This window comes from Gossypium hirsutum, chromosome A11, assembly GCF_007990345.1.
Source record: "Gossypium hirsutum isolate 1008001.06 chromosome A11, Gossypium_hirsutum_v2.1, whole genome shotgun sequence".
In the NCBI taxonomy this organism is placed as follows: Eukaryota; Viridiplantae; Streptophyta; class Magnoliopsida; order Malvales; family Malvaceae; genus Gossypium; species Gossypium hirsutum.
The window spans coordinates 122,247,421-122,260,879 of record NC_053434.1 but is presented as its reverse complement, the minus strand read 5'-3'; the positions used below and the strand labels follow the sequence as shown (position 1 = coordinate 122,260,879).

At 34.6% G+C, this 13,459-nt stretch overlaps 1 protein-coding gene and 1 long non-coding RNA gene across 6 annotated transcripts; both read left to right on the top strand.

The window, feature by feature from the left end:
* Positions 1 to 2,262: 2,262 nt before the first annotated feature.
* LOC121209507 (uncharacterized) lies at positions 2,263 to 5,047 on the top strand. The gene is made up of 3 exons (XR_005904627.1): positions 2,263 to 2,510; positions 2,825 to 3,823; positions 4,458 to 5,047. It is a non-coding gene; the product is annotated as an uncharacterized lncRNA (long non-coding RNA).
* A 1,941-nt stretch (positions 5,048 to 6,988) lies between these two features.
* On the top strand, positions 6,989 to 13,383 carry LOC107923493 (putative disease resistance RPP13-like protein 1). 5 transcript variants are annotated; one of them, XR_005904623.1, is made up of 8 exons: positions 6,990 to 11,472; positions 11,595 to 11,671; positions 11,859 to 11,919; positions 11,994 to 12,132; positions 12,307 to 12,480; positions 12,585 to 12,698; positions 12,833 to 12,977; positions 13,145 to 13,383. XR_005904623.1 is itself a non-coding variant. In XM_016854809.2 (2 exons), the coding sequence occupies exons 1-2, from the start codon at positions 7,171 to 7,173 to the stop codon at positions 10,585 to 10,587; spliced, it is 3,315 nt and encodes a 1,104-aa protein (XP_016710298.1). In that variant the 5' UTR covers positions 6,989 to 7,170; the 3' UTR covers positions 10,588 to 11,309. The 5 variants fall into 5 exon arrangements, 1 of the variants encoding a protein (XP_016710298.1); XR_005904624.1 differs by having other exon boundaries at positions 11,821 to 11,919; XR_005904625.1 differs by lacking the exon at positions 11,994 to 12,132.
* The last annotated feature ends 76 nt before the right edge of the window (positions 13,384 to 13,459 follow it).

Here is a 13,459-nt window from a genome sequence, read left to right as displayed (position 1 = left end):
CCTTTTTTTGCTAACAAGTCTGCTACATAGTTGTTTCCAACGCAGTCAATACCACACTAGTTGATGCACCGCTTTTCTATTAGAATTGGTACTTATTGGTATGTCTATTTTGATGTACCATTTTGAGTTTATCAATATTTTTTAAAATATTTAATATATTTAAATAAAAAATCTACAAATATCAAATAAATGATACTGAATAAATTTCAAAATATAAAATATTTATCAATTATATAGAATGCTGATTAATGAACTTCACAAATAAAAATTCATCATTCAATAAATTCAATATTAGTAAGGAAAAAGAAGTCGACGAATGAGGAGATTTTTTAATAAAAGAAGTTGAGTGAATTTTTCTTTGATAATGGGATGAGTGAAATTTTTTTATTATATTTTAAATGTTAAAGTATGCTAATAAAAATGTTAAACTTTACTTTCTACTGTAATTTTTTTATTGGTTAATACATTCCAATTAAATCTTTAGCCTAACAGAAAATAGTTAAAAGTTTTATATTCCAATTCATGTACCAGTCGATGCACCATGTTTCGGTTATTGCGACTAGAATTGGGCGAAATAAGCTGGTGCAAACAGTACATATTAAAATTTTCACTGGTATAAAAAAAAGGTGTTGTTTGTTGCGCTATAACACTGAAACAGTGACACCGAGCGGTACAACTGGAACCATGGTGTAGAACTAACCACCATGGTTGCTTCCCATTAAAAAAAGCTCAACTCTTTGTAAAATGAATTCCATATAATCCAAAAAAAAAAACAGGTTTTGCTAGATAAGTTTGGTAGATATAATATTGATTTATACAGGTGTGTAGGTGTGTATTGACTCGTAAGGGTTGATAAAACTTATATATAATTTTGGATCACTTTTGATAATTAAAAATTGGGGTGTTTTTAATTATTTTGAGAAAAAAATTGGAGGTTTGTGTTTTCAATTTTGAACTTATATCAAAATATCCCTCTAGTTACGGTTTTGTAGAGGTAAATGGGAATATTATATACCTAAAAAGTTTAACTTATATCAATAAGGTCGTCCTCTGCCCCTGAAATAAGAGAAGATGCCAACTCCATTATGATACACCTGTGTTAAAAAAAGAAGAAGAAAGTCTTAATCATTATCCTTCCAAGGTGCCATTTTATGTGCATCATTATCCTTCAATTAACTGTGTAATGGAGGTTTGGAAATGGTGGTATTGATGGCTATAAAAGTAGCAATAGAGATGTTTTCAAGTTAGTTTCATAAGGTGCAACTTCCTTTGATTATAGAGTTTGATTTGAATACGGTCTCTAATTGGTTGAAATATAGTAGTCTTCGTCCATGGTCGCTAAGGAAGTTGTTTGCGGAAATAAAAGATGGATGTAGACATATTGCTGAAATCCAGTTTGCAGTCACTAATCATAAAAAGAATGGAATGGCGGAAACTCTAGCAAAGGTAGGCATGTCAAGGAAAAACTTTTTTAAAGCTGCTTGGTGGTTTGTTGCTGAAGCAGAGTGGATGATGCTGGGATGATCTGCTGTTTTATGCAGCAGAGTATAACGGGGAAGTCTGAAGTTGTTTTTATCTGCTAAGTAGTATTTGCTAGGCTGGTTTGTTTTATTCTTTTTTTTTTTTTAAACTGTGATTAAACTTGTTTAGATTGTTCTCAGCAATCCTTTTTGTATTTCACTCTTTGAAAAAAAAATATCTTTCAATTATCAAATCTAGTCATAATCATGATGCTAAGAAAATTTCCAAGAGTAAGAAAATCTAGTCATAATCATTTGTTATTATTTGGTATGGATGCTATAGACTTTAGAGATATAGGAGGATGGTAGGAAAAAAAAAGACAAAGATAGAAATTGGATTAAAATGAAAGATAGTAGAGAGGATTTACATGTTTTCTTGGCTTAGGGAAGGAGTTTAATAAATTGAAAGTGAAATTTAAATATATCTTTTTTGGGACAAAACTCAAACAAGAAACGTAAATAGCGTGATTTAAACTCAAGTCATATTTGAAATAGTGAACATCTAAATTATCACATGAAGTTCGAATTTATATGTATCTTTAAATAAAATAATAGGAGTTCAATAATTATTCAAATTAATATTTGAAAGGAATTAAATATTTCAATTTAAATTATTAATTAGATTTGGTTAGTAAAATAATTAAAATTGACGTTTTCTTTGGAGGAGTTCAATTATTAATTAAAATTGGCCTAAAACGACGTCGTTTCATTTGTTTTATAAAAACCAAAATTTTAAGAAACCCTAAGCTGATACTTGGCCCTTTGAAGAGAAAACAAAACAGACTTAAGATTCCCCCCCCCCACTCTCATTTGGTCTGCCGTCCAACCACCATTCCACCACCGTGTCGGTGGGTGACGGCGTGCAAGGGCGTCTCATCGTCTTCCGTTTGGAACCAAGCCTTAAAGGCCAGCGATTTCAGCCCCTAAAATCCCCTCTACAACTCCGATCTCGACGGAGGAAAAAGGGACTTCGACGGCGCGTTCGCAAAGGTAAGCCCTTCACTTTCCCCTTTTATTTGTTTCAAAATATTTTTGCGAAAAATAAAATAAAATAAAGATATATATATATATATATATATAAACAGAAAAATAAAAAGGAAGAGAAGAATAAACACCTCTTTAAACTTCAGTTTTTTTTTTGATTTTGTATTTCTCTTTTTTGAATCCGGAAGAAGAAAAGTTACAAGATGTTCGTTAAGGTTTTATAGGCATATTACAACTGTCTATTTTCTATTATTTTCTTTCATTGTCTGTTTTTGCGTTGTTCTCTTCTATCTCTATTGCGTGTTTCTTTTGTTTTGCAGGTGTCAGGGGGTTAGTGGTACGGGCGACGATCGGCGGTTGGCATGCTGCCCTAGGAGGAGGCGTGTGGGCATGCTGGTACGGCGGCCGAACCTAGGGTTTTTTCTTTTTCATTTTGTTTGGGCTTTGTAATTTGGGCTTTTGGGTTTAGTGGGCTGTAATGGGTTGAGTCTGTTTTGTTTGTTCATTGGGCCCGGTCTAATTTGGGCATTTACACACCCCATAATCTGAGCGTAGCTAAATCATAAGCCCTTGCTGCAGATTCTTCATCATCATATGATCATATCCACCTGTTACACCAAATAAATTTTCAAATGGAAAATCATAAGCTCTTTACTGTTTTCTATAATATTAGTTAAATTAGTTTAAAGGGGGCATTGAATGATACATCACTCACCTATGAAAACTGCAAGTACTAAAGAAAATTAAAAAAAAAAAAAACAGAAGGGTTAGTGATGAGGTGTGGAAGTGTTCAGCTAATATGTCCTTCCCAGAAGAGGGTTTCCCTACAAATCTCACATCACTTGAAATCTCAACCGGACCCAAAATGTATACATCACTTGCTGAATGGGGATTAAATAGACTCACCTCTCTTCAAGTGCTCAACATCGGCGGTGAGGGATGCTCACGTGTGGTGTCATTTCCAGAAGAATAGGAAGAATGCTGCCTCCTTCTCTCACATCTATCTGCATTCAAAATTTTGAGAATTTGGAATTAGTGCTCCAAGGGCTTTAAATACCTCACTTCGCTTCACGAATTGGAAATCAGTAATTGTCCAAAACTCACATCTCTTCTGGAAAAAGATATGATTCTCTCGCTTGAGCAGCTACATATTTTCAATTGCCCATTGCTAGAAGAAGGGTGCAGTAGGGGTAAAGGTCAAGAGTGGTCCAAGATTGTACCTTATGTGCGTTTTCAGTATAAAACAGTCATCCCAAGGGAATTAGATTGAAAGTTAAGCAGCAAAATCCGGCACTGATTTCTCCACTCTTAAACCACAGGTGTGAAACCATTTTAAACATTAAGCAATTTCATAGCATTTTTAGTTCCATATATGTGATTGTCCTCAGAATAACAAGATAATAGCAATCAGTCTTATATATTTTGTATTCAAAATTTCAGGCATTGAATACTAAATTGGCAAAAATAGCGGATGAATTCAACTAGCCTTCCTTTAGCTTATTTGATTTGTTGTTCAGCAAAGTGAATGTTCAGTTTTCATCTGCATGTTCTGATTTCTAAGCTTCCTTTGTGTATATGTTTGCTTAGCTCTCAGAATATGGGTTGGCACAGACTAATTTTGGAATGGACTTGGAATATGCCGTATAGTCGATCCTTCTTTTCGACATTGCTATGCCAATCTTAAACTTTCTTTTCATCTTTCTAAAATTTTCTATAATATATGAACTCTTTTTTTTGAAGACAATGTGTTCAATTGCAATTGTTATAACCTTTGTACATGGGAATGGGATTTTAGTTGAAAATATTTGACATCCCATTGTAATATTGACCAATGGTATCTCAAAAGAATAAGTCTTTACTTGATAGTTTCATGATCTTTGTGGATAAATAATAGATTTCTGTTATTGTGTAAGGATACGAGTCGTCACCACTGTCTATTATTGATCCTCGCAGGGATAATGGAGGGATACACTACGCAGTATGCATGTAGTTAGAGAGCTCGATTTAAGCATTAACACAAGAGAGTTCACAGACCTGCAATTTTGGGGTTTTCACTTGTAAAACACTGGTGACATTGAGATTGTACTTCTTTGGAACTTGCAGCCTCAGTGTTTCCACAAACTATTGTCTGCCGATCTCAAAGTTGTCTATCCTAGTTCTCAGAAATTCTCAGATGATGAATCCATTCGAAAGCTACTTTTGAGCTGCATTAATTCACTTGATGAAGAATTGCTTTTTCGATCATGTGGATTGAATGACACTAATGAACTCAGTGTCTTAAGTGACTGACTGCGTGACTTCATTTAACCAATTTTTACTCGAAGGTACGGAAGGAAGCTCCATCTTGTTTACTGCTTCATATCAATATAATCTCTGTGATTATAGATGGATGCATCATCAGATTTTCAGAGCATCCCTTATTTTGTCATGCTCAGACCAACCCTTTAAAAGATAGGCAAAGATGGTGATTCACTGATATTTGGTTTTTGTAAGACAGATAATATGGTAAATGTGATATATAATTTGATCATTTTTACAGGCAATCTGAAGCTTGAAAGCCTTACTTTTATTACATTTCCACCTAAACATAGTTGCATTTGCTTTACCATTATGGGTTAAGTAGTGCTTCCAGTTTCTCTATTTGCTTTCTTCTCAACTCCAAGGGTTTTTTATTAATATAGTTTAAAAAATAAAAATACTGAAATGGTATAGGGTAAAAATTATTGATGAAAATAGTATGGACTAGGGTGATTGCAGTGGCATGACCACTTGGGTCCACCATTTTCTGTTGAAAAGAAAAAAAAAAAGGTTAAAAATAGAAAAAAATAAAAAGTTGAAAAAAAAGGATTGTGTGGGTCCCAGAGGAGGTACCGGTTGTGCCTCTGGCAGAGGCGGCACCACCCTATTATAAAATCTAGATCCAAAAATTTTAAAAATACAAACAAAGGGTCAAAATTAGGGTTATTTACTAAATTAATATAAAAAAATATTAAAATAATACGTTTGAATCATTATGTACTAAAATAATATAAAAGAATAAAATACGAAAATAGTATATTTTTAAAAATAAGATTCGAAAATTTTAAAAATACAAACAAAGGGACAAAATTAGAGTTATTTACTAAATTAATATTAAAAAAAGCTAAAATAATATATTTGAAACAATATGTACTAAAATAATATAAAAAAACAAAATACAAAAATAATATATTTTAAAAATAAAATTCGAAAATTGTAAAAATTTTAAAAATACGAAAATTTTTTATTTCCCAATGAATTTAATTAATTACATATTATAATATATTTTACAATAATATTGAACAACTTATCATATTTTTTTTAATTATTATTGCATCACTAAAATTATTATTAAATAAAAATTAAATTAAATTAAAATATATTGAACTACATGCCGGGTGTATTAAATATATTATATTTTAAACCAAAATATTTTACTTATTAAATATTTTAAAGTATAATAAAAATATTTGTATTTGTGTTGGATATATTTATTTTTTTAATGTAGTATAGCAAAAAATATGTTGTCGAAAAAACTGTTTGTTATTTTTTTCGTAATTAAAAGCAATATGTAAAATTTATTTTGTTAATAATCGAAATTTATTTTGAAATTACAGGCATCGCAATGGCTATTTTAGTGCTTCTTGCTTTCCGAGTTGCTGCTTCTTTTTGCTTCCAGGACTAGATTTTAGGCGGTGCCGCCTCTGCCAGAGGCACAATCGGTGCCGCCTCTGGGACCCACACAATTTTTTTTTCAGCTTTTTTTTTTCGTTTTTAATTGTTTTTTTTCTTTTTTAACAGAAAATGGTGGGACTCAGGATAGTCATGCCACTGACATAGGCGTGGCATGGCCACCCTGGTCCATACCATTTTCGTCAATAATTTTTACCCAATACCATTTCAGTATTTTATTTTATTTTTTAAACTATATTAGTAAAAAACCCAAGTCCAAGGAAGGCCAAAATGACACAATCGTTAATAATCAAATAATTTATTTTTAAGTAAGCTTTTTACATGCTAAAAAGAACTAAGTATTATCAATATATTCATTCTGATTCAATTACTATTTAATTAATAAAATCATATTATTTAATTTTAAAAAAATATAAATATTACTGTGAAATAACTTTCCTCACTTTGATTTATAGAAAAGTTTATTTTAGTGTTAGAAATATTTCAGTTTATTTTAATACGTGCATATTATACTAAAAAAAAAGTTAAATTTTTTATGTCTTTTGAGATAATTTTAAAAGAAAATTGAATTTAAAAATTAAAAAATAAAAAAAAATATTTTTTTATAAAGATAGACAGCCAAATAAATTATAATAGCTAAAAAAAAGTATACAAATAATTGCAGGAAGATAAGAAATGGAAAGGGTGCAATAATTTCTTGGAGTGGGACCTCTTTAATTTCCACTTTCATTGTCTTTTTCCCATCAACAGCCACTTGGGGTCAACCTTCTTGATCACAATCCAATGCCTTCCATCTCATAGTCTGAATTATTGGATGCTTAAAAAATATTCTGCTAACTTCTTCAACTTTCACTAATTATACGGAGCCCATCTCTCTTTCTTTCTATTTTGGTCCCTGAATTTCCATTTTGGCTTTCTTCATTTCTCTCTTCATCTTCTTTCTCATAATTCCACCATGTCTGTCATTGGAGAGGCTGCTCTGTCTGTGTTTCTGGAGCTGTTGGGGGGCAAGTTGCTCGACTCTGCACTCAACTTTGTCGCTGATCATAAGCAACTCCACCGGCAGCTCAAACAGTGGCAGTCCATATTGCCCGATATCCAAGCAATGCTAACCGATGCTGAGGAGAAGCAGATCAAGAACGAGGGTGTGAAGAAATGGTTGGACGACCTCCAGGACTTGGCTTACGATGTGGATGACATCTTGGACGGGTTCGCTTATGAAGAGTTACGTCTCAAGCTCCAAAATACTCAAGCTCAAGCCAGCACTAGCAAGGTACGGAAACTCATTCCTGCCTGCTTTACTGGTACTGGTTTCACTCTCACTTCTTTTGGGTTTAAGAATTCCATGATTCTCAAGGTCAGAGATATCACTGCTAGACTAAATAATTTGACTACTCGGAGGAGTAATTTGGGGTTGAGTGAGATCTTGTCCCAAGCTCCACCCTCCAAGGGAAATCAGCCCAGGCTTCAACCAACTTCCGTTATGGATGAAGCTGTGGAGTATGTTGGTAGACACGAGGAGAAGCAAGAAATGATTAAGTTGCTCAAAGGTAATAACTCCTATGGAGTTTCAGTCCTTTCCATCGTGGGCATGGGAGGGATGGGTAAAACAACTCTTGCTCAGCTTGTTTACAATGACGCCACCATCAACGAGTCTTTTGATCTCAAGGCCTGGGTGTGCGTTTCTGATAAGTTTGATGCAATTGCTATAACAAAGGCAATTTTACAGTCCATCACTTCTGAGTCATGTGATTACAGTAACTTGGATTTACTTCAGGTTAAGTTGAAGGAGAAATTGTCGGGGAAAAGATTCTTGCTTGTTTTAGATGACATTTGGAACGAGAATTATAATGATTGGACCATCTTACGGTCTCCGTTTGGAGCAGGGACTAATATCATTGTAACCACTCGTCTTCAAATTGTTTCATCTATGGTGAAACCGCTCAAAGCTTTTCATTTGGATAAATTATCAGGTGATGATTGTTTATCCATATTTACACAGCATGCATTGAACGCAAGAAATTTCGATGAACATCTCCAGTTTAAAGAAATTGGAGAGAAAATTGTTAGAAGGTGCAATGGCTTACCTTTGGCTGCAAAAGCCATTGGAAGCTTGCTACGCACGGTTATATATCATGGAGAATGGGAAAGAATATATGAGAGCGAGATATGGGACTTACCAGAAGAGCGATGTGGCATAATTCCAGCTTTGCGATTAAGCTACCATCATCTTCCGTCATACTTGAAACGATGTTTTGCATATTGCTCCATACTTCCTAAAGATTATGAATTTAAGGAAGAAGAAATTATCTTGTTATGGAGAGCAGAAGGTCTCTTACAACAAAAAGCTATGCCTCAAATTAAAGATCTTGGAAATCAATATTTTCAAGATCTAGTGTCAAGGTCATTTTTTCAGACATCCAGTAGAGATAAGTCCCGATTCGTAATGCATGACCTTATCAATGATTTAGCACAAGTAGTTGCAGGAGAGATATGCTCCAAATTGGAGGGCGATAAGCAACGAAAGTTCTCAAATCGCACTCGACATTCTTCTTATATTGTCAGCACATATGACACAGTGAAGAAGTTCGAAGCATTTGATCAAGTGAAACAATTACGTACTTTTCTACCCTTAATGTTTTCTAGTGATTATTATCCGGGGCCTTTTTTAACTAATGTTGTTTTGGTTGATTTGTTGCCAAGACTTGGCTACTTAAGGGTGCTTTCTTTGAGTGGGTATAAGATCACTGAGTTGCCTGATGATGTTTTTGAAAATTTAAAACATCTTCGCTGTTTAAATTTTTCTGGCACTGATATCAAATACTTACCTGATTCTTTGTGTACTCTGTACCATTTGGAAACTTTATTATTAAAAAAGTGTTCCGAGCTTCAAAGGTTACCTTCAAAGATGGGAAATCTTGTCAATTTGCATAATCTTGATATCAGAGGTGCGAACTCAATTGAAAGGATTCCTTTTAGAATTGATAAGCTAACCAATCTTCAAAGGTTATCAAATTTTATCATAGGGGAAGGTGATGGTTGTCATATTAGAGATTTGAAATATTTGTCAAACCTCAAAGGTGATTTCCGTCTTTCTGGGTTGGAGAATGTTAATGGTGAAGATGCAGGGGAAGCCAAGTTAAATGAGAAGCAGGGGATTCATCGATTGGTATTGGAATGGGGTCGGGGCATTAAGAACGATACAAGGAAAAAAGAAGTTGAAGAATGGGTGTTAGACTCTCTTCATCCTTCGAAAAAGCTTGAGCAACTCGTCATTGAGAATTATGGTGGTGCAAAATTCTCTACTTGGATTGCAGATTCTTCCTTCAAGAATATGTTGTCATTGAAGCTTCACAATTGTAAAAATTGCAAATCTCTACCATCGATTGGAAGGTTGTTGTTGTTAAAAGATCTTTCAATTAGCGGTTTGGGTCAAGTACACAAGATTGGTGCTGAGTTGTTTGGAGAAAATCAATCAAATGCTTTTGCATCATTAGAGTCTCTGCGTTTTCGCGATATGCCAAACTGGGAGGAGTGGGACCCATGTGAAGGTGATGAGCAAGCTTCGAAATTCCCCAGCCTTCGTGAGCTTTCAATAATATTTTGTCCTCAATTGTTGGGAAGGTTGCCAACCATCCTTCAATCTTTACAGAAGCTTGAAATCTATTGGTGCTCAAGGTTGGTAGCTTCAATTTCAAGTTTTCCCTTGCTGAGTGAAATAGGCGTTCAAGGGTGTGAAGAATTGGTGGATGAAGGTTCTTTGTCTGTACAGAAGGTTACCTCTTTGAAAGATGTGTTTCTTTCAAATATTTCAAAGTTTAATATTTCAGCAGAGAGGATAATGTTGAGATTTGCAAACTCTGAAACATTCGAGATCTCTAGTTGGAAGGAGTTGGGATCTTTATCGCAAAATGGGTTAAGCATAGTTGGGCATCGTTTCATCAAGATTAGGAATTGTCCGCAATTGGTCTCTTTGGAAACAGAGGAGGAGATATTGCAACTTGACAAGATTCCAGGTGTTGAATCTCTGATAATAGGTAATTGTGAAAGGCTCAATAGACTACCAGAAGTCTTTCATGCTTTCCCATTCATTACAAGAATAGAACTTGAACAGTGTCCAGGCTTCGTTTGTTTTGCAGAGAGTAACTTTCCCCCTGCTTTAAAACAGCTGAGGATTGAGAATTGCGTGAATTTGCAATATTTGGTTGATGAAAAAGAAAATAATAATAAGAGTATGAGTAGCAACCCTTGTCTTCTTGAGCACTTACAAATAAGCAACTGTCCATGCATCTCTAATATGGTTATCATCAAGGGGCGATATATGCAATCGGCTTCAACATCTCAATATTGGCAATTGTTCAAAGCTAAGTAGCTTATTTTTAAATGCCAAGTTACCCGTAATGCTTAAAAAACTAGTTATTTGGGATTGTCCAGTGTTGGAATGCATAGCCCAAGACTTCCATCAAACCACTGATCTCGAAAGCATTGTAATTAGGGGTGCTGAAAAATTTAAATCATTACCGCGGGGATTAGACAAGCTCAGCCATCTTCAGCGTATTCAATTATTTGGGTGTCCAAATCTGGTTTCATTTGATGAAAGTGCGTTGCCTACCACAAATCTCAGAGTACTCGGGATTTCCAATTTTGAAAATTTTGGAGCGCTTCCCAAGTGCATCAACAACTTCACCTCCCTTCGAGAAGTACAGGTGTCGGAGTGTTCGTCTGACATATCCTTTCCAGAAGAGGGCTTCCCTACCAACCTAACATCACTTGAAATCTCAAACGCACCCAAAATTTATACATCACTTGTTGAATGGGGATTTAACAGACTCAACGCTCTTCAACAACTCAGCATCAGCGGTGAAGGATGCTCACGTGTGGTGTCATTTCCAGAAGAAGCGATAGGAATGATGCTGCCTCCTTCTCTCACATTTATTTGTATTGGAAATTTTGAGAATTTGGAATTCATGTGCTCCAAGGGCTTACAACACCTCACCTCTCTTCAACGGTTGGGCATCTATGATTGTCCTAATGTCGCCTCTCTTCCAGAAAAAGATATGCTTCTCTCGCTTGAGGAGCTATATATTTACAATTGCCCGTTGCTAGAAGAAGGGTGCAGTAGGGGTAAAGGACGAGAGTGGTCCAAGATTGCCCACATACCTTGTGTTGAAATTGTTTCTAAACAGTCATCCCCAGGAAATTAGATTGAAATTTAAGCAGCAAAATCTGGCATCGATTTCTGACACTCAAACCACAGGTGTGAAACCCATTTTAAACATTTATAAATTTCATAGCTTTTTTTTTTATATATCTGATTGTCCTCATGAACAACATATTAATAGAAACCAGTGTTATATATTTTGCATTCAATTTTTGCAGGCATTGAAGGCTAAATTGGCGAAAAATAGTGGAGACCTTCAACTGATCTGTTTCAGCTTATTTGATTTAGTAAAGCGGTTAGTCAATTCTCTGCAACATTTATTCAGCAAATTGAATGTTCTATTTTCATCTGCATCTTCTAATTTCTAAGCTATTTTGGTATATGGCAATGGGATTTTAGTTAAAAATATTTGATATTTCGTAGTACTAACCAATGGTTTTTCAGAAGAACAAGTCTTTTACGTGATAGGTTGATCTTTCCAGGATTAATGGAGGGATACGGTACACGATACAACATGGCATTAGAGAGCTCGATTTAACACATGTAAGACAACAGAGTTCCCAAAATATTACTGTTCAATCTCAAAGATGTCCATCTAAGTTTTCCGAATTTCTCAGACCATGAATCCATTCAAAGGCTGCATCAATTCACTTGATGAGGAATTGCTTTTTTGATCATGTGGATTGAGTGACATAAACAATCTCACTCTCTAAGTGACTGACTATGTGACTTTATTTAACCGGCTTTTACTTAGAGGTACAAAAATACTTTATATGGTTTCATTTTCTAGCCAAAAATAGCTGTGGCTCACTATATCTTGACTCTCTTGCTTTTGACTTTGAGGTATGAGTTGAATGAATCAAATGATATATATACTGTAGCAGTTTGGAACTGGTTTCATTGAAGCTCTCTTTTAATGTTGTTTTTCAGCTTTCCGGTCCCGTAGATTGGCATATAAAGTAGGAAGTTCCGTTTTGTTTGCTGCATCATATCAAGACGCTTCACTTACGAATGCATCAGTTGGGTGCAACCATTGTGATTATGAATGGATGAATCATCACAAATTTTCAGAGCATCCCTTATTTTTCCATGTTCAGACCACATGTATGAAACCCTTCAAAACACAGGCGAAGATTGTGATTCACTAATATTTGGTTTTCGTTAGACAGATAATGGTAATTGTGATATGTTGTTCATCATTTTCACAGGCTATCTAACGCTTCCGAGCTAAATATGTCACAGTGGGTTATCAATCAATGTTTATATGAATTTCCCCTGCTTTGAAAGGCTTCAACTGTAATGTTATCAATGTTTATGATAGGGTAAGTATAGGTCATATGCAGAAATTGTTCTTCTGACATTCCTTTCCTGTGTTGGAGAATATTTTGGTGCTTGGTACATAGTTGTAGTTGAGAAGCCAAATATGTTATTTATTTAGCCTTGTACTTTCATTCAGCTTTGGGAACCATGAAATTGGTGGCAGATAAAAGGCCAAATGGTACCACTGGGAAGGCGTACGTATCTTTGGGTGATAAACCCTTGAATGGTGGGCATCCAAAGAGGGCAATACCAGGTTACGGGCACAACAACGGCACAACGTGGTAAGTTTTATTTCTAATGCTTTTAAGTGTCATCTATTTCTACCTACACAAATCATGAACCTGGCTTAAGTCTCCATTGATGATTGATAAGAGACTAGGATGTTTTAAATAAAGTATTGTTTTTGACATTTTGAGATTGTTGGTCACTTGTAATTTATTATTGCCAGGTATTTCTCAATATGTGGAATGTGTATAGTTGATGTTCATTTAGAAGATTGCTCAAAGTTTGTGGATAGTTATTGTGGCAAGGTATTTTATTTTATTATGTAAATCTATTGTAATCTCCATTTTTTTATTAGTGAATTTCGTTTTCGGTTCTGCCCGTGGACGTAGGGAATATTCCCGAACCACGTAAATCATTGTGTTCACCTTCTCTAATTTCATTTTTGTGTTTTAAATTTCTTAATTTTTTTTCTCAATCCAAAACATAATTTTATTAATAAAACAACCACAATCAGTGTATAACAAATCATAAAAAATTA